Source organism: Adiantum capillus-veneris, chromosome 30, assembly GCF_014529385.1.
Source record: "Adiantum capillus-veneris isolate H3 chromosome 30, ASM1452938v2, whole genome shotgun sequence".
NCBI classification, from domain to species: Eukaryota; Viridiplantae; Streptophyta; class Polypodiopsida; order Polypodiales; family Pteridaceae; genus Adiantum; species Adiantum capillus-veneris.
Window position 1 is genome coordinate 12,466,084 of NC_140960.1, and position 24,112 is coordinate 12,490,195.

Below are 24,112 nucleotides of genomic sequence, written 5' to 3' on the forward strand. Positions count from 1 at the left end.
TGAAACAAAGAATCTAAATTTAAAATATTCAAAAAATTATAAGTTGATTTATAAAAGTTTTACCACAAGCCCAATTTGTAAGCATAAAACTGCTAGCAAGCATAAATAACATACAGTGTTTGCTTTGAGCCATTAGTATCAAACTATTATCATAGGAGTCCTCTTTAGTACTTGAAAAAGATCAAATGTTTAATAGATATCTTTCAAGTACATTTGTAAAGCATGTGTTCAAATTCATTATAACTCTTGTCTAACCATTGCCAACATGTAAATTCATTACCACAGAGTTAGCCAAGAATGACAGTGCAATCCAAGGTCATCTTTGAATCAATATAAAACTGCTTTTTCCACATAAGAGAAACCTTCAAAAAAGTTTTTAAAAAATCTAAAAAATAAAAGCATCCATAACCTTGGAAATGATCGGTCTTTAGCCTATGTCTATGTTTTCTAAGGTGGTCAAATAGCCCACCTAATCTTAGGTTAGTTTACTATAGCATATCCATATTTTAGAATTTTGAAGAATAATTAACAATCAAACTCAGAACAGCTCCTTTCTGACTCCCCATGTCAAGCCACTAGAAAATCGGGTGATCAAATCTGGTAGAAATTATGTGAAAGAACTTAGAGCTTTGCCAGATACCAAAATAGTTAGGCTATTCCATGTTACAAGCTTCCATGGTGGATAGGGAGATCCCTAAGATTTAAGTTTCTTTATTATGGATGACCCTAAGCAAGGCACTACTAGGTCAAGCCAAAAAAAGCATTATCCAATGCAAAGAGAAACAAAGCAAAAAGAGATATTTCAAAGGACATGAGTAGACAAGATACTAAATGTAACAATTACTGGTCTATAAAGCTTGTAAATAGCGGAAAATAACTTAACATAGTGAGCATTTCATTAAGAGAAAATTCCTAATGAGCATACAAGAGTGCTTGGTTGGAGATAACAACATTAGCATAACACCTAATTAGTTTGGCATAACAATACTTGAAAGAGAGAGAGAAATAGAACAATTGACAACTATTGAGGACCGGATTTACATGGACCGATCCCCCCTCCATTAGGCATTTGTATTATAACTTCTCCCATTAAGAGAGACTTTGTACAATACAATTCTTTGTGTTCCTTGGTAAAAACTCGTCGGTGCTATGAAGATGGAAGCTTCATGCACCAAACTTACATGTGATATCACATAACATCAGTTACTCGTTGGTCTCAAACCCAAGACCTCACACACCTTCGAAGATGGTGAGAGCTAGCGGGGTATGAGAGTAGATCTAGAGGAAGAAGTAGTATTCTTACGAGAAAGAAGTATTTCCTCACTTAATTACTCTTGTAGCTTTGCTTAGCTTAGTAATTATATAATAGAGGAGAGAAGCATGGCATTGAAGCTTAGCTCTTGGTTGGATTTGCATTCCATATCCAAGAGTTGTTGGTGTAGGCCTCCATTCTCAAACTTGGAGAAGAAGATGAGCTTTCCATTAAAGCTTGGAGAAGGAGATGATTTACTTGCTCTACACATGAGTTATGTGAGTGTGTGTGGAATAATGTCCTTCCAAAACAGCCCCCTCTCTCCTCTTGGTTGACCCCCCTTGCCAATTACTCATGCTGCATTCCTATTGGCCCTTGAAAAGCTTAGCCAATAGTATTTGAGTATGAGTTTTACTCTTGCTGGCTTCCTATTGGCCCGTAAATAATTTGGCCAATAACCTTTGAGAGGCCCAATCAAGAGCCTTGTGACAAGTGTCCATCCTTTTTTCCATTTTGTAAATGCCAAATAATTAATTTAATTATCTACTTTGCTATTGGACCTTTTAGTCCTTTGGCCAATAGGAATTAAGCAATTTTAAGAACTGCTTAATTATCATTGGACCTTTTGACTGTTCAATAGTCTTTTAGGGAGACTATTTCTTATTGGTTATTTTTTGAGCATTTATAAAAATAAAATCTTAGTTTACACTAGCTAACTTCTCGTTGGTCCACCTCTATGCCCATCCAATAGGATTCAGGCAAGAATTGGGGGTTTCTTTGCATGCCTGACATGTGTCCTCTTTACTTTGTGGAAAGGGTAAGCTTAGGTGTATAGTGTGTGTGTGTGTGTGTGTGTGTGTGTGTGTGTGTGTGTGTGTGTGTGTGTGTCTAATCCTTATTAAGCTTTGTCATCTTCCCAAAACGCTTTTGCTTTTGTCCTCTAGCTTATTGACCTTTTGCACACATACAAAGCATCCAATTCCATTTACAATTGACCATTGGACTTTACACTTTGAAATTTTGGAACTTAACCTTTTGGAAGTCTTAATGGGCTGAACCCTAAGGTCTTTGGAGCCCATTCATTGCACATTGCACATTGCTCTTGTGCAGATGGTACCCCTTTGGATCCCTACTGTGGGCCCCCTACTGTGACCAGTCTGCTAGCTTTACTAATAATCTAGCTTTTTCTCCCTTGGTACTTCCCCATATTAAATGATCAGTTTAACATGAGAAAATAATTTAGGAGAATTAGATATTAGTTATTATGACATTACCTCTCTCTTGAAATCATAGTCGTCCTCGACTATGAGGTAGAGATGATAAAGCATAGTCATTAGTCCTTTTCTTAGCGGGTATAGGATCCCTATTTTACCCTACGACACCGTTCCACAATGGATAACTAATCCATTTGGCGCTTGAGAGCCGAAGCTGCCGCAAGCATGTCTGCACATTAGTCCTATCAATCTTCCATAGTAGAGTGACAAGCTCTACTTGGTGTTTGGGAGACGACGTCTCCGCAAACTTGATCCTAAGCATGCATACTTCTTAACATTTGTGCACAATAAAGAAAAAAAGATTCTTATAAGACAAAAACATTGATCATTTAAAACATATTTACATTTGCTTACTCTAGGGAATCATTATAAGCATTGACAAGGTTTAGGTTATCCTTTAATTGTATGCCTTGCATCCATCTAGCATCTTCAAAAGGATAATTCTTAAAGTTAATAAGATACTGTCGGATAATCTTACCACCTCTCAATACCTTGTCTTCGTGTCGGAGAATGGACTCTGGCTGCAGTACCTCTTCTTGGTCTTCAATCTCCGGTGGGTCTTCTATGGTTGCTTCTTGGGGTGGCTCTCCTTGGTAAGGCTTTAACAGGCTCACATGAAAAGCATTGTGTATGAGCCAGTGGTTGGGCAACTTGAGTTGATAAGCCGTCTCATTGATTGGCTTAAGAATCTGAAAGGGGCCATAGTACCTTTTTGCTAGTTTAGCATAGTATTTTTGGTGTCCCGTAGGATTCTTGCCCGTCGTGTGCCTTAATCGAGCCTTGGGAAATTTAAGCAAGACCCGCTTTTGGGTCTTTCGTATGGGTCCTCCTCTTCTCTCACCATAGAGAGCCCTCTTTTAGAAATCTCACTAGAAGCTTTCATAGGCACTCCCTCTTCTAGGTGAGGAGATTGGAGAATCCCATGGATGCGTAATTGTTGTTGTACTTCACCTTGGAGGGATGGGTTACCCATGGCTTGTTGAAGCTTAGTAACAAGATAGTTCACAAGCATAGGGGCATCATTAGTAGCTTGACCATTAGCAAAATCATAGCCATCAACATTAATTTCACTTTCTCTACTATTGTCAGCCATTATAACTAAGTTTTAGGTGTACATTTTTACTTGTACTTTGGAACTTCAAGCCCTAGTTTCTACTCCTCTTTACTTTCAAAGATAAGCACTCAAACATCTATACCCGTGGCTCGGAATATCATTAATAACAAGGAATAGAAGAGAGGGTTTATCATAGCCCAGTCTCGGCACCGGTTCCTGTCAAGCTTCTAATAGCTCAATAATGGTCGTAGGCAAGCCCCTTGGAACTCCATTATTAAGACCATAGCTCTCGACGGTGATACCCCGTTAACTGCACGAAGCAGGCGCACCTCAAGGATAATAAATCCCTGTTCTCCTTACCCTTATGCAATTAATAATTCCAACCGTTTGTAGCAAGCTTGAGGACCTCTCTTCTTGAGCAAGAAAAGAGAAACCGATAGCTCTGATACCAATGTAACAATTATTGGTCTATAAAGCTTATAAATAGCGAAAAATAACTTAACATAGTGAACATTTCATTAAGAGCAAATTCCTAATGAGCATACAAGAGTGCTTGGTTGGAGATAACAACATTAGCATAACACCTAATTAGTTTGGCATAACAATACTTGAAAGAGAGAGAGAAATAGAACAATTGACAACTATTGAGGATTGGATTTACATGGACCAGTCCCCCCTCCATTAGGCATTTGTATTATAACTTCTCCCATTAAGAGAGACTTTGTACAATACAATTCTTTGTGTTCCTTGGTAAAAACTCGTCGGTGCTATGAAGATGGAAGCTTCATGCACCAAACTTACATGTGATAACACATAACATCAGTTACTCGTTGCTCTCAAACCCAAGACCTCACACACCTTCGAAAATGGTGAGAGCTAGCGGGGTATGAGAGCAGATCTAGAGGAAGAAGTAGTATTCTTACGAGAAAGAAGTATTTCCTCACTTAATTACTCTTGTAGCTTTGCTTAGCTTAGTAATTATATAATTGAGGAGAGAAGCATGGCATTGAAGCTTAGATCTTGGTTGGATTTGCATTCCATATCCAAGAGTTGTTGGTGTAGGCCTCCATTCTCAAACTTGGAGAAGAAGATGAGCTTTCCATTAAAGCTTGGAGAAAAGAGATGATTTCTTGCTCTACACATGAGTTGTGAGTGTGTGGAATATGCCTTCCAAAACAACCCCTCTCTCCTCTTGGTTGACCCCCCTTGCCAATTACTCATGCTGCATTCCTATTGGCCCTTGAAAAGCCTAGCCAATAGTATTTGAGTATGAGTTTTACTCTTGCTGGCTTCCTATTGGCCCATAAATAATTTGGCCAATAACCTTTGAGAGACCCAGTCAAGAGCCTTGTGACAAGTGTCCATTCTTTTTTCTATTTTGTAAATGCCAAATAATTAATTTAATTATCTGCTTCGCTATTGGACCTTTTAGTCCTTTGGTCGATAGAAATTAAGAAATTTTAAGAACTGCTTAATTATCATTGGACCTTTTCACTGTCCAATAGTCTTTTAGGGAGACTATTTCTTATTGGTCATTTTTTGAGCATTTATAAAAATAAAATTTTAGTTTACACTAGCTAACTTCTCGTTGGTCCACCTCTATGCCCATCCAATAAGATTCAGGCAAGAATTGTGGGTTTCTTTGCATGCCTGACATGTGTCCTCTTTACTTTGTGGAAAGGGTAAGCTTAGGTGTATAGTGTGTGTGTATGTGTGTGTGTGTGTGTCTAATCCTTATTAAGCTTTGTCATCTTCCCAAAACGTTTTTGCTTTTGTCCTATAGCTTATTGGCCTTTTGCACACATACAAAGCATCCAATTCCATTTACAATTGACCATTGAACTTTACACTTTGAAATTCTGGAACTTAACCTTTTGGAAGTCTTAATGGGCTGAACCCTAAAGTCTTTGGAGCCCATTCATTACACATTGCACATTGCTCTTGTGCAGATGGTACCCCTTTGGATCCCTACTTTGGGCCCCCTACTGTGACCAGTCTGCTAGCTTTACTAATAATCTAGCTTTCTCTCCCCTGGTACTTCCCCATATTAAATGATCAGTTTAACATGAGAAAATCATTTAGGAGAATTAGATATTAGTTATTATGACACTAAATCAGACTTTAGCAAATCATCAAGCGAAGTTCTTGATTCTTTTAACGAGATTGTAAGCATGGTATGTGCTATAAAAGCAAGGTATTTATCAAACCTTTTCACAAATCCTAATACCTCAAGGAAAGAAATATTAGTTCTTGCATTGTTGATTAGAATATGTCAAGGAAAAAATTCAAGACTAACCAATAAGTATTTTTCTGGAGCAAGCTAGGTCACAAGCTCCCTACCTAGCAGACACCATATAATTTGTATGGGATTGTAGATTGCCAAAAAGGAAACAAGACATCAAAGTGAAAAAGGAGTCATATCAAAGCACGACCATTACTACCCCATAATGATTTATTATTTATAAGTCGAAAAAGAGATCACAATAAGCAAATAAAACTAGATGTTTTCAAAACATAAGATCATCAAAGCACTAATACAGCTCAAAAGTGTTGCTCAAAGGAATAAGATAAGGACTTTGAAAATTTACTGTGGGTCAAAAGATCAAATGCATCAGAATATTGTTGATTTATCATAACAATGTCCAAAATCAAAAACCACATCAAAGCCTTAAGAGAAACACGTTGAGAATTACCATGCAAAAAATGAGAAATAACCTTCAGCAAAACTGGTAAAAAACAATCCCGTCCAAGTAAACATAATCGAAAAGGGAAAGAAAATTTCAAAGCCCTTGATCAAAAGTCAAATATGCAACAATGAGAAGACATCAAACTACTATATAGATGCAAAAGTCAATCTGCAACCGTGGGTGAGGAGACATCAAACTACTATATAGATGCAAAAGTTAGAAACACCAATGGGGCACCAGCTAGCTACCATAATGGAAGACCCTCATAAACCAAATTATCTCTTAAAGCTTACAGTGGTAAATTCAATTGTATCAAACCATATCAAGGCTAAGTAAGGGGAAAAAATAGATTTCAATCTCCCCCACACTCTCTACAGGTAACTAAGCTAACCAAGTTAAAAGAAATCATTCCCAAATACTGTAGCGAGAAACCATGTAGATACTACACGATATTACTCATCAACCACAAAGTCGAAGGCAATGACCAACCAATGCTTTATTGTTTTACCAAGAAATGCTTCATAATGCCCACTATCTCAAACTCCATAAGAGTATATATCTCAATTTCACTAAGTAAAAAAGCATTGAAGAATCTTGTATATCAAGAACCGATACTTGCCGTTTCCCAAACTCAATGAAGTAGTAGCCCCATTGATTAAAGGCCCAGTACGTCAATACGACGAGTATGTAAGTAAAGCTTGATGTCAAGCTACTGGTTATCTCTCGTAACAACCTTTACGACAATGTTCCTTAGTTTCTCTCAAATCTTGAATAAGAACAAACGATGGTTCCATGAACATTGTACCCCAGTAGGAACATCGGACTTTTTAAGCCCATGGAAAAAAAGTGTTCAATGACGCAATAGCATCACTTCAACAAAGATCATGAATAATAACTTGCCATCCAGAGTATTCATGAGACCACATCTCACACACGTATGTAAACAATAAATTTATCTGGACCTTCAATGCATTAGATAAATGGAAAGCTACCACTGCGAACAATAAGCTCAGAGCTACCAACTTTAATTAAATAAGAGGCATTGTTGGCACTTATGACCATTCCCATTTAGGTACAGCTGCCATACGACGACAAGGCATAATGTGACTCCCATGCATGAGAATTTGCATGCACTAGAATACATACATTATGAACAAAGGATTGTACCAAAGATGTGCACTAAGGCTGGATTCACAAGGCGCGGCGGTAATAGGCGTCAACCAATTAATTTCCCCCAGGTGGAATTTCCCGTTCAGACGGCACGGTGGGAGATTGTAAACTCTGCTCCACGTCACGGCAAAGGAACGTGAATTTTCTTCCGCCACCCCTATGTGATCTTCCGACCCCCCCCCCCCCCCCCCCTCGCCCGAAGTTCCTTCCGCCCTCCAGCTCAACTCCCCACCCAATCTTCAACATCCACGCACGCAAGAGCTTCTGACAGCCTTGAGCGATTCCGCCTCGCCATGTGAACACCTGCCCGGTGGAAGCTTTCTTCTCTCTCACCTTCCGCCTGGAAGACTGTATGCTTTTGGCTTTCTTCCACCGGCATCGTCTGAACCCAGCCTAAATCTCTCCCCCTCTCTCTCTCTCTCTCTCTCTCTCTCTCTCTCTCTAAATCTTTGAGGTCATTCTCTCTCTTTGTGAGGTCACTTAAAACCGTTCCTATGAAATCTCTCTCTCTCTCTCTCTCTCTCTCTCTCTCTCTCTCTCTCTCTCTCAGTACACACATTTAGCCTCAGCACGGCGGGTGTCAGCTGGGACCATGCCAATGTGGCGGGCAGTCATTTGTCAAGCCACAGGCTACTTTTAAGGACCGGAGGTCATCTGCAAAACGTGTCACAGTGACAGGGTTTAAACTCCAACAGCCAAGGGTTTTACCACTTCACCAGCATTAATTACCTCATTGGAGAGAATGGGAAGCTAACTAAATATGGAAGACTGAGTATGACAACTTGGCTGGTCACAAGCAAAATGAGGGTGGGGCAGGTGCCTGGAGCAACACCCGAACAATACACCAACCATTAAATATTGACTATAAACCCATTCACGTTCAATTTTCAAATGTCGGTGCAGAAGTCAAGATTTTCTTGAATCGTGCTTAATCAATAATCGTGCTTAATCAATGACCGATGGCCTGCAAAAATGAAAATTCAGGTGATAAAATCCAGACGATGGCTGATAACATCAAAACATCGTCATCACAAACCTCATTTCACTTCCATAATCTTGATAACGGAGGCAATGCCAATTCGATGAATAGCAACAACTGCATCACCAACTTTGCAAAGCTTCTTAGAGATTGCAGTCTTCAAAGCCACACCAAGGATTGCATCAGTAGCTTCCGTGTCAGTAGCTCTTGCCGAACCCTCTCCAAGAATGGGGATCATCCCTCTATAAACAAGGCTGTGTCTAGCAGGTGATTCCTCGCTACAGGACCATGACAAGTTGTCTGTTGTTAGCACGGGTACTGCAACTGTTAAAATTGGAACCGATGGGCGGTACTTTGCAACCAACTTGGCAGTTGTCCCGCCTCGCGTGAGCACTACAATGAGGGATGCTTTCACCTTGTTAGCTGTCCTAACTGCTGAAGAGGCCAGACTTTCAAGTGGGCTCATAGGGAGGGGTACTGATCTCATAACCTCTTTGAAAATGGCATTGTAGTCAAGAGACCACTCTGCAATCAAGCATATTCGGGCCATGGTCTTGACAGCTAACTCTGGGTATGACCCAGCTGCACTTTCACCACTGAGCATCACTGCATCTGTTCCATCAAGAACAGCATTAGCTACATCAGTTGCTTCTGCACGCGTCGGCCGTGGTGATTTGATCATCGACTCAAGCATTTGGGTGGCTGTAACTACAGGTTTGCCTACAGCATTACACTTGTAGATCATCATCTTTTGGGCCAAAAAAATCTTCTCCACAGGTATCTCCATGCCCAAATCGCCACGAGCAACCATAATTGCATTTGACTCCCTTAAAATATCATCAAAGTTGACAAGACCCTCCTGATTTTCAATCTGCATTTTAGAAACATTAAAAAAAAAAAAAGGTATGAGCTCTTTTCTCTGTTTTGATTGCATATAAAAGAGTGCATTTTCAGTTTATTATGCAACCCTTCTACTCTTAAGACAACAAATCAAATGTCTTCCTGAAGCTCCTACCAGACATAAGCTACATGTTTTAAAGTGTTATCAAACACGAACCTAATAACAAGTTCAGTGATGACCATATGCTATGCATATTAGGAAACAGAACCACTAGCTAAAATATACATTTCTCCAGAGTCAACAAGGTTATCCTGCCTCATGTGGTTCAAACATCAGCTCAAAAGGGCTGCATGCACTCAAGGCGCCCACGAAAGACTCCCAGGAAACTAAAAATAAATACAGCTTACTCGGATTGCATGGTAACATACCTTTGACATGAGATAAACGTTCTTTGAATTCTTTCCCAATAGGTTCCGAACGTTGACAAGGTCTGAACCTTTTCGAACAAAAGAAAGAGCGATGATATCTATTCTGTTTGGCACACCCCAGTTCATGATGTCATCCACATCTTTCTCAGTTAACGTGGGTAAATCAACCACCACACCTGGTAGATTCACATTCTTCCGCTCACCCAAAACGGCCGTGTTTTCACACCTGACTGTGACTGTTCCGGCCTCTGTATCACATGCTAAAACAGATAGGGTAATTGTACCATCTGAACATAGTATTATGCTTCCTGGGGCTAAATCATGAGCCAGCTTCTTGTAGCTCATAGCTATTATTTTGGAGTTGCCTTTCAGACTGTAATCGGTGGAAATCGTTAACTCTTGACCTTCCACCAGTTGGACAGGCTTACCATCTTCAAGAAATCCAGTTCGAATTTCAGGGCCCTGAAAAAATTAAACATGCCGGTCATACATTATCAATATCCCTAGTAAATGTAGTACAGAAACATTTTGTCCAACCAAACACCATCAGATATTGCTGAGTTGTCCATGAAATCACCTATGATATACAAACAAAACCGCCTTAAAACAAAGAGGTGAATGCCCGATGTCAAAACAGAAACTGGGCTTCTAAGCAACAGGGGCATCCGTCCTATTCAAAGTTGAAACTTCCTTGCGCACTGTATAGAAAACCATGTTTCCATGTCCAGATTCAAGGCTTCTCAATCCAATGTCCAGCATAGAGTGCAAAGAGAGCTTCGTAGACTAGTCATCATCCCATTCATATTCAGAACAACTATCTTGAAGACTTGACAATAAGATTCTAACAAGTTGGCAAGAAAAGAAGAATGTTAGGCCTATATCTCTTGACTCATTCAAAGAAGATGAATGAAAACAACTAAAATCTGTGTGAGAGAAAACAAGCACGGGCATCCCAATAAAATATCATCGTTGGAAGTAACAGTATTACCAAGCCAAAATATCATTGTTGGTGGTAACGCTATTACCAAGCCTGGCTTCAAGAACATGGAAACATACAATCACCTTCACTCCGTAAGACCTTGACCTTCACTCACAATATTAAGTTTCCACCCACCAAACCACAATGTCTTGCATTAAGTCCCATGAGCTTTACTTCAAGTGTCAAGTGCACATCTAACCCTTTGTGCATGTGGACAAGCTGTAACTCCTTATTCTAGGGTTTAGGACAGCCTAGGAAGTGTTCTGGGCCCTAGCACCCTTGTGAACCTGTACAACATACGTAGGACGTGCATGTCCACGCACTTTAGAGTAGCTGCATACCCTCTGATTGCACATGAGCACAACCAATGTCTGCTAGGTGTAGGCATTGGGGAGTGTTCCCATACAACACCATTAATAACAGCATATGAAGCACCTCTTATTAGCAATTACAAAATAGTGGGATTTTTATAAGATTTCCATCCCAGCTTTAATTCCATATATAAGTGACCCTAGGGATCACTTCTCAAGCATAAGTCAATACCCTCAGTGCAAGCACCAAGTACCCACAAAACCTCAGCAACTCTGATGTTTTTGCACCAGATCAGCCTACAACACCCCATCAGCACCATCGTTTTCAGTTTTCAGCCCAAGACAGCAGATAAGCCAGCGTTTTTCAGTTTTCAGCCCATCCTTGGCGTCATCCATAGCAAATCAGCCCATAGCCTCGTCGAGCTTGCAAATGCCATTCAGCATCCCTAGAATTTTACATTTTCAGCCCTTAGCCTTGCAGATCCAATCACCTACAGTAGGATCCCATCAGCATCTCAATATCTAGGACCATTGTATTAGCATTTGCGCAATCTAATCCTTGGAGGGGGGCTTGCAACCCCATCTAGAGTTAGTCTCCTTTCTTTCTCTTTTCCCAAAGCCTTCACCCACAGTATCATTCTCTCTTCTCTCTCTAGTCTATTGCACCTCTATCTCATGAAGTAAAAGGAACCTTACCTATTCTTTATTTATGAAATCGACAAAGTAAAAGTGGAGCTACATTGCCTTCAGCTTAACTACATTCATAAATCCTACCATCAAGATGCTTAACTTTCATGTTCTCAAAACACTTGTTTCAGTGCTGTTATAGTCTTCCTAAATCTTGACTGCTCTTTCTTTGTTGGAGACAGACAAAGCCTTCTAGGAAGTAAACTGTGTTGTCTCTATGCACTGTAACAATAGTAAATAAGAACTGACCATGGTAAAGTAATGGCTTTTCTCCATAAGCAGATCAGAGCTCTTCTTTACACCAGAGTTCGTTTTACACCAGTTCTGTGTGTATTTCTTAAGCGGTAGAGACAACCTTGAAGATGTCGAGAATCCAAAAACTAGCCCTTGACTCCTATTGTTCATCGTCTACGTGTATATTCTATGTCACATGCTCCCACGAGTTAAAGACTGGTTCTAACCTCCTATCCAATGGCCACTTCACCCTGTCACTTCTCATTTCTAAAATACCTTCTCAGATCATAGCTCCATGTACCCTTGCAACTGGCTTATGATACCCAGATTCCTTTCATGAGACTTCTTTTCACGTTTGATGTGTGTCAGAGTGCCTAACACGTGTGTGTATCAAGAGACAAATTAAATACGCTTAGGGATTTTACTTCCACCCCTGCATGCATGGGCCCACCTCCCCTCCCCCCTTCACCTTCAAAAAGCACAATTATATTGCAAGCCAAGGAAGGCCTCGCAGGTAACTTCAGATCCGCATGCAAGGTAGGACAGACCTAAGCAAAACTATATACAGAAGTGAGGATGCTAGCATCCAAACCAACCAACTTTGCAGAGGTTCTTTTACTCAGTATCTTTTCAAGTCCAAAACATAGCACTATAGCAGATTGTTTAGAATCAATAGATCTATGCTTGATTGTGGAAAATGAAGGCTTACCTTTGTATCAAGCATTACAGCACACATTATTTGCGTGTTCTGTTGTGCAATTCTGAGGTTGTCAAGAGTCTCTTGGTGGTACTCATGCGATCCATGCGAGAAATTGAACCTTGCCACACTCATACCTGCCCTTAGCAAGTTCTCTATGATAGGAACATCCCTGGATTTGGGGCCTAGAGTACAAACAATCTTGGTCTTTGGCAATCCGCTCAAATCAATATCCTTTGTTGCCTTATTTACCAGAGCCTCCATGTCCAAACCGGCCATCTAATCTAAAGAGAGAAAAAAGGGCTGCTATTTGCTTGAAACAGAGAAATGTCGACAACTCAGAGAAACCTCTGGGGTCCCTCAAGAATTAGCTAGAAAACAGTGAGCAAATTGGAGTAGAAACGCAAGAGTTTCCTGAAACGGAAATTGGTTCTACTGAAGAGTTAGGCTGGCGCTGGATCACAAGCGCAACAAGGGAGACAGAGACACAGGCCCAAGGTAAAGTAGTAGAGCATTCCAACTTCTGCGTGGGAGGGCCGCAACAGGACGGAGAAAAGGACCAAAGAATTGACGTATCCGGAAAAATGACGATGTCCACGCTTGCCAAAAGACCTTTTTCCTGACCGAAGAAAATAACATACTAGTAATAACAACACTGAACAGCCATCGCCCATATCCTAAATGGAAGCCAGCGCATGCCCAGAGCCGTGAGCGTTTTGGGCGCCACCCCGACTGGTCCCCGAGGCTGCCCAAATATGGCGAAAGAAGCTGCAGCCAATCAGCTCCGGCCGCTCAGAATTGTGCAGAATACCCTCTCGTAACTCCAGGCCTAAATTGCATTTCCGCTGTCTATGGCTTACTGTCTATGGCTTAACGCCAAGGCATCATGGAGATGTGTGTGTAGCTATAATCTTGGACAATGCCGAGCTGAAAGGGTGCGCACATGAGCCTCAAAGTCCACCGCTGCGGCTAAAAACAATGACGTGGCAGGAATCTTAACACCGCTGCGTCAAATGCGTTTAAGTAGGGCTTGCTACACAGTTAGCCGTTGCGGCCTGGGAAATTTAGTCGCTAAGCAACATAAGGAGAGAGCGATTTCCATGGAGTCGACGTACATCATGTGCGTGAAGGGGCTTCTGCGGCAGCCTCCTGAATTCTTGGCTGAACCATTGTCTCTGTTTTGTAAATCTCATGTGCGTAGCCTTTGAGAGGTTCCTTCAATTTGTAGAATTGGAGTGGGAGAGGACTTTCTTTTTTTTTCACCATTTTTATTTTTGGATTTCTAAAAGAAGCTTTAGAGTAGAGTTGGGTAAGGCATACTTTCAATGTTTTCAGTGACGATTGAAACTTACCTTAAATGTTATTTCAATTTCAATTTTAAAATAGTAAATGGATCTTTTTATTTCAGTTTCATTTCACATTTGACATGTCTTGACCTTTTTTGCATTCTATTGTTTTAGAATATTAAATTGAAATTTCACATTACATAATTATAGTAAATTCTATGGATACACACACACGCACACATATATATATATATATATTTTTAAATTTTTTTTATATGTATATTTATACACACACATATATATATTAATGAGTTCTTTTTAATTTACATTTCATTTCACAGCTCACATGGCTTGATTTTTTTTGCATTCTATAACTTAATTCTAATCAATATTCAGGAAAGTCTCTTTTATTAAACGGTCGTCGGCTGAGTTTCCTCTCCACAAAGAAGCAAACCAAAAATACTAGCATAAATTTAAAAGTCGCAGGATTTTTGAACTATTTTCTCAATATTTCACCAGTTTTTCTTCCCGTTACCATGGTTTGCAACCAGCTAGTCTCGATTTTCAAATGGCTCAAGGATAAGTTGAGGCAATACTTTCTCAAACATTGATTCTACTTAAACCCAGCCTAATGATTTTAGCACTTTCTAATTGTTTTAGAAAGCCTCCGTGACTCTTTCACTTGTTTAAAATAGAAAGACCGAGAAAAGGTCAACCGCCCCCCAATAAATGTCTTTCCTCTCTTTCTCTCTCCCCCAATGGGCGGTGTCGAAGGCTCTCTCTCTAACATTTAATGGCCGAGTAACTTGTGTGTAGCGAAAAATAGTGAGCATTTCATTAGAATAGATTCCTAATGAGCATATCAAGAGTGCTTGGGAGGAGAGAGCAACAAAAAGCATAACACCTAGTTAGATAGGCATGAACTATTAATACTTCAAAAGAGAGAGAAATTAAGCTATTGACAACATTTAAGGACCGGATTTACATGGAGCCGGTCCCCCCTCCAAAAGGCTTTGTATTATAGGTTTCTCCCATCAAGGGAGACATTTTACAATACAATTCTTTGTGTTCCTTCAATAACTCGCTAGTGCAATGAAGATGGAAGCTTCAAGCACTAAGCAAACACTTATAAAACACAACATCAATTCTCTCACGGTCTCAGACCCAAGACCTCACACACCTTCGAAGATGGTGAGAGCTAGCGGGGTATGAGAGTAGATTGAGAGGAAGAAGGAGTAGTCTTACGAGAAAGAAGTATATCTCCTCACATAATCACTCATAAAAGCTTAGCATGGCTTAGTAATTAGCATGGTAGAGGAGATGAGCATGCATTGAAGCTTGGCTCTTGGTTGGGTTTGCATCACAAAGCCAAGAGTTGTTGGTGTAGGCCTCCCTTGTCACAAGCTTGGAGTAGATGATGAGCTTTCCATAAAAGCATGAGAAGGAGAGAGAGTCTTCTTGCTTCACACTTGAGCTAGTGTGAATGTGTGTGGAATAATGCCTTTGAACAATCAACCCCCTCTCTCTCTTGGTCGACCCCTCTTGCTAAATCCTCTTGCTGGCTTCCCATTGGACCTCTCCAAGCTTAGCCAATAGGATTTAAGAAGCATAAGTGTAGTCTTGTGACATGTGTCCCCCTTTCCCCTTTTGTGAGAGCTTTAGGTAATTAAATAATGCAACTAAACTCTCATTGGACCCCTTTGTCTTCTGGCCAATGGGAAGCAGGCAAGCCATTGGGCAGTTGAATGCTCATTGGACTCCTTGGGAGACTATCCTATAGTCTTCTAGAGAGCTTAATTCTTATTGGTTCTTTTATCAAGTGTTTTTAAATGAATTAAACTAGATTTACTCTAGCTTAATTCTCATTGGTCCACCTCTATGGCCATCCATAGGATTTGAGTGCACCTTGTGGGCAATTGGCCTAGGGAGCTGACATGCGTCCCCTATTCCCTTTGTGTAAAGGGAGCTTGAGAGTGTGTGTGTGTCTGTGTGTGTTTCTCTCTCATCCCCTACTTACAAGGCTCGCCCCCTCCTATGTAGGAGTCTTGAAGACTTTTTTGGCACACTCACAAAGCATCCAATTTTACTAAGCTTGACCATTGGACACAACCTTTGAATTTTGGAACCTTAGCATTTTGGAAGTCTTAATGGGCTGAACCTCAAGGTCTTTAAAGCCCATTGTTGCACATTGCTCTTTTGCAGATGGCCCCCCCTTGGGATCCCTATTTTCCCTCTTTTGGATCCCTACTGTGGCCGGTCTGCCAGCTTAACCAATATTCTAGCTTTTTCTCCCCTGGAACTTCCCCATATTAAATGATCAGTTTAACATGAGAAAATCATTTAGGAGAATTAGATATTAATTATTATGACTCTCTCTCTCTCTCTCTCTCTCTCTCTCTCTCTCTCTCTCTCTCTCTCTCTCTCTCTCTCACACACACACACACACACACACACACTATCTATCTCTCTCTTTCCCCCCTACTCTCTCTCTCTCTCTCTCTCTCTCTCTCTCTCTCTCTCTCTCTCTCTCTCTCTCTCTCTCTCTCTCTCTCTCTCTCTCTGCGCCTGTGTGTGGCGGATGAGCAGACAGCTCAACTCGCCCTCTCTTTTTGTGTGTGTATGTGTATGCGTGGGCGAGGTGAGGGGGCTGGCTTGCAGCAAGGGCAGCTCTCGTCGGGACCTCTCTCTCTCTCTCTCTCTCTCTCTCTCTTCTCTCTCTCTCTCTCTCTCTCTCTCTCTCTCTCTCTCTCTCTCTCTCTCTCTCTGCGCAAGACGCTCCCTCACTTTACAAGCTCTCAACGCGCAATCTTAATTGAGGGATGAGGAAGTAAGGGGGCATGTGGGCGAGAAGGGGCAGCTTGTAGAGGGGTCGAGGCACGTCGAGCGAGCGTGGAAGCATGGCAAAGGAGCACGGGAGCGAGGGGGGAGAGAGAGAAGGGGGGGGGGTTAGAATATTTACAGGGTAATCTCTCTAAAATGGGTTTTTTAATTAGTTGTGCCAGTATGTGGTTTGCAATTAGGCTATGTGTAAACACCCTAATTTTGGGTTGAGACGAGGCAACGGTAGGAGAAACGAAAGGAGCGTGAGTCTTCCGTGGAGAAATCCCATTGGACCAAAATGTTGTCGCTCATTTTTGGACCCACAGCAAAAGTAGCCACACCCCCTTCCCCCCCGAAATCCCTCACTATCGCCCACTTTTCAGCGTAAATAGCATTGTGTGAAGATTGAACTCCAGTCATCGGCTTGCTTACACCTCATGCCACACTCCTCCGTAGCTTGAAGCACCAACTAAGGTTTTGTTCCTCACCTCAAGGAGCACCCATCCATATTGGGAATTGGCACAATTAGCCTCACCAACATTCCGCATTACCTCAACTATCCACTCTATGTGTAGCCCGCCATAACCGCTGCTTGTTGTAGCTTCTACTGCGTGCGCTACAAGCCAAATCAGTCTTTTCTCCCAACACAACACTTGCCACTCAGCTCAGGGCAAAGCCCCCCAGTTATTCAATTTCACCGATTGCTGCTCTCAAGGCTCAATTTAAATTGATTTTCCAACAAACCCACCTGCGAGCACTTGGTGATCGAAATCGAGGGATGAAGTGGGAATTAGTGCAATCTCTCCTGGTCAGAGGAGCACCATATCGAGGGCATTGAGCACACAAAATATTAGCCCATTTTATCCAGACATTGCTCAACATCGCTTGCTAGTTTTTGTAGACATTGGATGTGTATGTCATTAGGATTCCAATGAACCTTAATCCACTTTCATTTTGTTTAAAATATTTCTCATAGCTTGGTTTAAGGGGGAGCCTATCACCGCAAGAAATCATTAGCATTTGCATTTGCATCCAATCTCAGTTGTATCCTTGTAAATTAAACACTACCATTTCTTTGGTAAGACCCCCAATTGCATTGTTCTTAAGTTCACTTCAAGATTTGCATCTTTTGCATAATAAAGATGAGAATTACTCTATTTTATGGAGATGACATGATAATTATATGTATGAACCATGATCTACATGAAGACATTAAGGAAGGACATGATGAGGACCATGAAGATGAAGAGGAATGAGGACATGAAGAAAAAGAAGAAGGACGTGAAGATGAAGGATATGAAGCTCATGAAAATGAACCAATGAAGACATGAATGAAGATTCAACAATGAACCATGAAGGAGACATCCATGATCTACATTTATGATTATGATATACTACTCTAAAATAGAACCTAGGCATGATTAAATGGCCACCTTTGCGGACTATAGAGTGATGAATCAAATTGAACCACCTATTATGTATCAGCAGACCATAGAAGCCTACATGGATACTAGAGAGTACCCAAGACTATGTCAAGGGGGAGTTTGTTTGGGTAACCCATCATGGGCACATCTTCTCCACCCATATGATCCATGGCATGATATGTCATAAAATCTAATATCTACCTATCCCAAATCATTTTTTCATATTGAACTGATCATTTAATGTGGAAAAATGAATGAGAACAAGAGTTAGAATATATAGATATGTGTTTTTAGATCTATCTCAACATGGGACCAAAGAGAGAGAAAGTTACACCTCATTAAGGGTCCAAAAAGGAGATGGTCTACTAAAGAGCAATGAGCACATAATGGAGCTTAAAAGACCAAAGGGTTAGCTTCATTAAAGACCTCCAAAGGTTAGTGTTAAAATTCCTTAGACCTAGGACCTTTATGAACTTTAGACCTTAGGTAAGCTAGGCATGTGCTTGAGGTGCTTGTCGTGCTTAATGACTAAGGTGCTTGAGGTGCTTCATGACTAAGGTGCTTGAGGTGCTTGATGACCAAGGTTCTTGTGGTGTTCAAGTAAAAAATGACTCCTACATAGAAGGGGGCGAGCCCTAAGAGTAGGGGATGAGAGAGAACACACACACACACATACACACACACACTCAAGGCAAGCCCAAAACTCAAGAGGCATAAAGGACACATGTCAAGCCCCTAGCCTTGTTGCCCTCATCGTGTGCATGAATCCTATTGGATGGCCTTTAGGGAGGTCCAATGAGATTTTAGATGCATTTAATTAATTAATTAAACTCTCTCTCTCTCTCTCTCTCTCTCTCTCTCTCTCTCTCTCTAAGAGGGGAAGAAGGACATTTGTCCAAATGCTACCCATATTGCTTGATATGACCATAGCTTGTGATTGGTCAAGTCTGGCATGGACCAATAGGGTGCAAGCTAGAGTAAAGGGAAAAAGGGGTCGACCAAGGCAAGGGGGAGCCCTCCTTTTTGCACATTCTCACACACACTCATACACTCTCTCATGTGTTGAGCAATAAATTCACCTCCTTCTCCAAGCTTGAGACGCAGAGAGCCTACACCAACTCCTCTTGGCTATGGAATGCAACTCCAACGAAGAGCCATGCTTCAAAGAAATTCTTACCATCTTCTTCATCTCCATTACTATTCTATGCTTTCCCCAATCAACTACCACCTAGCCACTGACCCGTCCGATGGGTCCTCTATGTGCCACCTGCGACCCTCACCCTCTTTTTCTGCTTTGTCCAACCGGCAGACATCAACCAAGTGGTCAATTGGTTAGCCATTGGTTCACCATCTAGGGTGGAAAACTTGACTGCTCCACTTGGAGATACATCTTCAATGATCATAGAATACAAATAATTCTCTTTGTGAACCCTTGTTTGGGCAACTTTATGCCCAATGATCACCCCAATGGGGCCCCCTTCTCATGGCCTTGCTACCCCAAGGGCCCAGGCTTTCAAAGCATAGAGGTTGCTTCCCATAAATCTTGGCCACCAAGGGACAAATCCCTCAAACCCTCTTTCGACTTAGAGGCTTATCCCACTTTCGAGTAGCAGCCCTGAATGGCCTTTGCCACTAAGCCCTACGGTTAAGTGCCTTTTTCCACGAAGTGAGGAGTAGAAATTTGTTAGGAATAATGAGTTATCAAGTAGTGAGTGGTGTACTTAATAGAGAGAGATAAAACATACACAAGACATAGAGAGAGAGAGAGAGAGAGAGAGAGAGAGAGAGATGGAGAGAGTCAACAAGTTAGAGATAGTGAGATAGTGAGAGGAGATCCTTGGCTACTCTACTTAGGGAGAGGTGACAATGGACAATGGTGGTAGAGTAGGGGGTGTACATGGTGGCAGCAAGCTAGCACCACCAACAAACCAATGGTTGGCTAGCGTGGTGGTGGTGATGGGTGCTAAGGGGAGGCAATGGGTAGTGGTGGTGGGATGAAAAGAAAAAGCTCACTCCAAAGCCTTTGATATGATTCCACGTAACAATTTGTGGAGAAGGATGGAAGAACTCCAAGTGCCAAGTGAGTTTATACTTGCGGTTTCTCGAATCTATGGGAAGGTGATTTGTCAATCGCGCATGGGAAGAGAAATTTCAAAAATTTTTGTAAGCACTATTGGGGTTAAACAAGGATTTCCGTTGTCACCAACTCTCTTTGGTCTATGCATTGATGAATTGTAACAAATGGTACTTGACTTTATGCAAGAAGAAGGCATTGAAGAGGTCACTATTTGCAATGCGGTAATCATGCTTTTGTTGTATGCGGATGATGTAGTGCTTCTAGCACACACTTTAGAAGATGCACAAAAGCTTATGGTTGTCCTTGAGAACTTTTGCTTGCATAGTGGGCTGATTGTGAATGAATCCAAAACAAAGGTTATGCTTGTGAAAACCAACCATAAGGAGAAGCCATGCATTGTGTACAACAATGAGACACTTGAAGTTTTTGAGAGCTTTAAGTACCTTGGCCTTGAGGTTCCGTCCAATCACAAGTGGCATGAATGTGCTATGCGTCGTTTGGAAGCGGGAAAGGGAGAATATTATGCATTTGAGAACATGTATAATGCGGGAAACATAAGTGTTGGGTTTTCAATAAGTATCTTTTTGATGCATTGGTGACACCGGTTCTTCTTTATGGAGTTGAAGTGTGGGGCGAGAACATCTCAAAGTCTACTTGGAAAGAGTTTGAGAATGTCCAAAAGAGTTTTCTTACAAACTTTCTCCAAGTGAAGATACAAACACCATATATGCTCCTACTCCTTGAGTTGGGATGTCTTCCAATTGAGGTTATGGGCATGGAAAGAGTTGTGGAGTACATGATAAAGATGTGTCAAAACCCCTCACATCGACTTCCTACAATTGCATGGGAAGCAAGCAAAAAAGTTCAAAAGACGCATAAAAGCAAGATCTTGAGCACGGGATGGATGCAAGACATAAAGAAGTGGTTTTGGAGATGGGATACATTACACTTTCTACATGATGCTTCAATTGACTCCCAAGTGAATAAAGCTTTTCTACAACGCCAATGTATTACCGCTTGGGAGAAATCCCGTGGGTCACGCTTCATACATTACACCACCCATGTTGCCCCCAACTACAAAACCATGTTCTTCGCTGAAAGAGGAAACTGTACTCACACGTACATGCTTGAGCCTATCCCCTTGTCGGCGATACGCACTATCGCAGCCATTCGTCTTAGCTCCCATTTCCTTCGATGAGAGACAGGGCATTGGGGCAATGGAGAAGAGTCAAATCGAATGTGCACATTATGCTCACTGCAAGTTCAAGAGTCTGAGTACCACACACTACTAGAGTGCTCAGCTTTTGGTCACATCCGAACTTGCTTCTCCCACATTTTCAGCCATGATGTAGACCTACACACTTTTCTCTCCCAGCCAAAGTGTGGGCTCTCCATTGCGACTCTCATCACCACAATTTTGGAGCATCGAGAGTCACTCATCAGCCATACACATACTACATCACATGTAACTTTGGACCCATAGGTCGTATTTGACCTCCGAGGAAGATAATAAAATCTATCTCTCTCTCTCTCTCTCTCTCTCTCTCTCTCTCTCTCTCTCACACACACACACACACACACACACACACACACACTATCTATCCCTCTCTCTTTCCCCCCAGACTCTCTCTCTCTCTCTCTCTCTCTCTCTCTCTCTCTCTCTCCATTTTGCTAAGAGAAACTTGAACTACAAATCACAAGACTCTCTCTCTCCCTCTCTCCTTGTGTCTCTTCCCTCCTTCTCTCTCCTTGTCTCTCTGGCTCTCTCTCCCTCCCTCTCTCTCTCTATCTATCTTGCTGACTTAAAGTTGAATTATAAATCAAAAGAGAATAATACAAGAAGTTTATTTGTGGTCAACTCTCTCTCTCTCTCTCTCTCTCTCTCTCTCTCTCTATATATATATATATATAATATATATATATAGCCAACTTAAAAGTGAATTATAGATCACAAGGCAATAGTACAAGAAGTTAATTTGTGGTCAACTCAAGACATTATCGTCATTTGCACATCTTAAATAGAATATGGCAACCCAAAAATGTAAAATTCTTACAATAGCCTTTTGGCCTCCAATAGACCAAAGTAAATTGATGAATGAGCATGTTGTGGTTTATGTCCATTCCAAACACTCTCAAGTAGATGTAATGCAAGTGTATGCAAGCGACGTAGGTCATTCCCTCTCCTACCCTTCTTTGGAAGTCTCTACAAGTACAACTGGGATTCTTAGCTATTGTGAATCTATATTTTTAACCATGCAACTTTGAATTTTGAGTTTCCACAATGAGAACTTTGTGTTTTCCTATCTTTATCACTTTGAATTGTGCTATCTCCATCTCTAGCTCTAGTGCATTGTCTATCCTTTTGGATGCCTCTTCAAAAACACATGTTCTATACCTACACGCACGTCTTTGCCCTTGCACTTCCACAGTTTCTCTTGCAATATGAAACCTTGAAAGGTGCAATGCCTTTATTTTTTACTCTCTTAAGGATGTACTCCATACCATTGGCCACTCAAGTAGAGGCCTTGGAGGTCACATCACAATGTCTGGACATACATTCAAGACATGCTTCACATCATTGCTACAAAACCATACCCATGTGTCAGTGTTGTGTCCCTCCCCATTGCGTTTTCCCCAAAAACTTGGGCCAACTATTCCCTCACTACATACGCTCACCTTCATCTTGCACTTTCCTCCTTTGATGATTCCTTGGTAGGTGAACCTACTCCCAAGTTTGCACCTTTGGATGGCCCACATGGTGTCATTTATGTCGACCTCCATGGCCCGAATCATCACCCCGACATTCTCTTCTTCCACAGGGGGTACTTTGGTCGTCTGTGCTACTCCACCAATTGACAATTTCCTGGCCTTTCTTTGAAGGGTGATGTTCTTAGTGACATGCTCTGGCATGTCTGAACTATTCACCTCCACGCCTTTAATATGGGTGAATGTTTTGCACTACTTTGTCAGTGTAACTCTATCTCCAAAAAGCCCAGGCATCCTTGGAAGACTAGTGTCTTCTATTGCATCATTCACAACACGGCTAGTCTGTGATGGACTAGGTATGTGGAATTGTTGTGAAGTTGCTTTGTCTCTCATCTTGCTTATGCTTGGTCTACTTCCAATATACATACCCCTTGTATACGCCGTTTGTTTGGATTGTTGAAGGAGTGTGTTGCCAATGTCCAAAACTATTGCATCGTACAAATACTTTTTTTGCTTGTGACACCTACTAGCCATGACGTGTGACGTGACTTTGAGAGACTATTTGTTTGGATTGTTGAAGGAGTGTGTTGCCAATGTCCAAAACTATTGCATCGTACAAATAATTTTTTACTTGTTACCTTCACCTACTAGCCATGACATGTGACTCTGAGAGATTTTTTCAAGGTATAACTTAAATGCAATGGTTATCTAGAGATTTCTAAACGATTGAATAGTCCCATTGACATCATACAAGGCTTGATTACATGGAAATCTTAAAACCTACCAAAATATTGATAATTACTTATCCCAATGATTTCCTTCCTCCAATGAGGGTACCTCACATGCCACCAACTTAACCAACACACCATTGGGCCTAGATTCCCATCTTCCACCTTTCTTATTTCCCACCAAGCTTGAATGAATCGATATTGGGCCTCTGCATCTTCAGTGCTTTGCGCACAGTGCCACATTTGACACAGCCGCCTTGTGCTCATCTTGTGGTGTGGATCCCTAGACTTTGTTACCAATGGAAAAGGAAAGATCACTCCCTCCCTTCCATCACCTTGTCCGTTGAAAATCATATGTACCACATTCCAATTTGCTTGGGCTTCATCTACCATACACCCAATGAAGTCCGATGGAGGCACCCCATTGTGCTTTACCATGATCATTTGTTGCCAGAATATCATCTGAGTGGTAGTTTCT

At 41.4% G+C, this 24,112-nt stretch overlaps 1 protein-coding gene across 1 annotated transcript; it reads right to left on the reverse strand.

The window, feature by feature from the left end:
- Window positions 1-8,275: 8,275 nt before the first annotated feature.
- Window positions 8,276-13,314, reverse strand: LOC147417554 (pyruvate kinase, cytosolic isozyme-like). The gene is made up of 4 exons (XM_086506470.1): window positions 12,606-13,314; window positions 9,686-10,147; window positions 8,474-9,287; window positions 8,276-8,401 (listed from the first exon to the last, which is right to left on the reverse strand). The coding sequence occupies exons 1-3, from the start codon at window positions 12,870-12,872 to the stop codon at window positions 8,475-8,477; spliced, it is 1,542 nt and encodes a 513-aa protein (XP_086362596.1). The 5' UTR covers window positions 12,873-13,314; the 3' UTR covers window positions 8,276-8,401; window position 8,474.
- Between the last annotated feature and the right edge of the window lie 10,798 nt (window positions 13,315-24,112).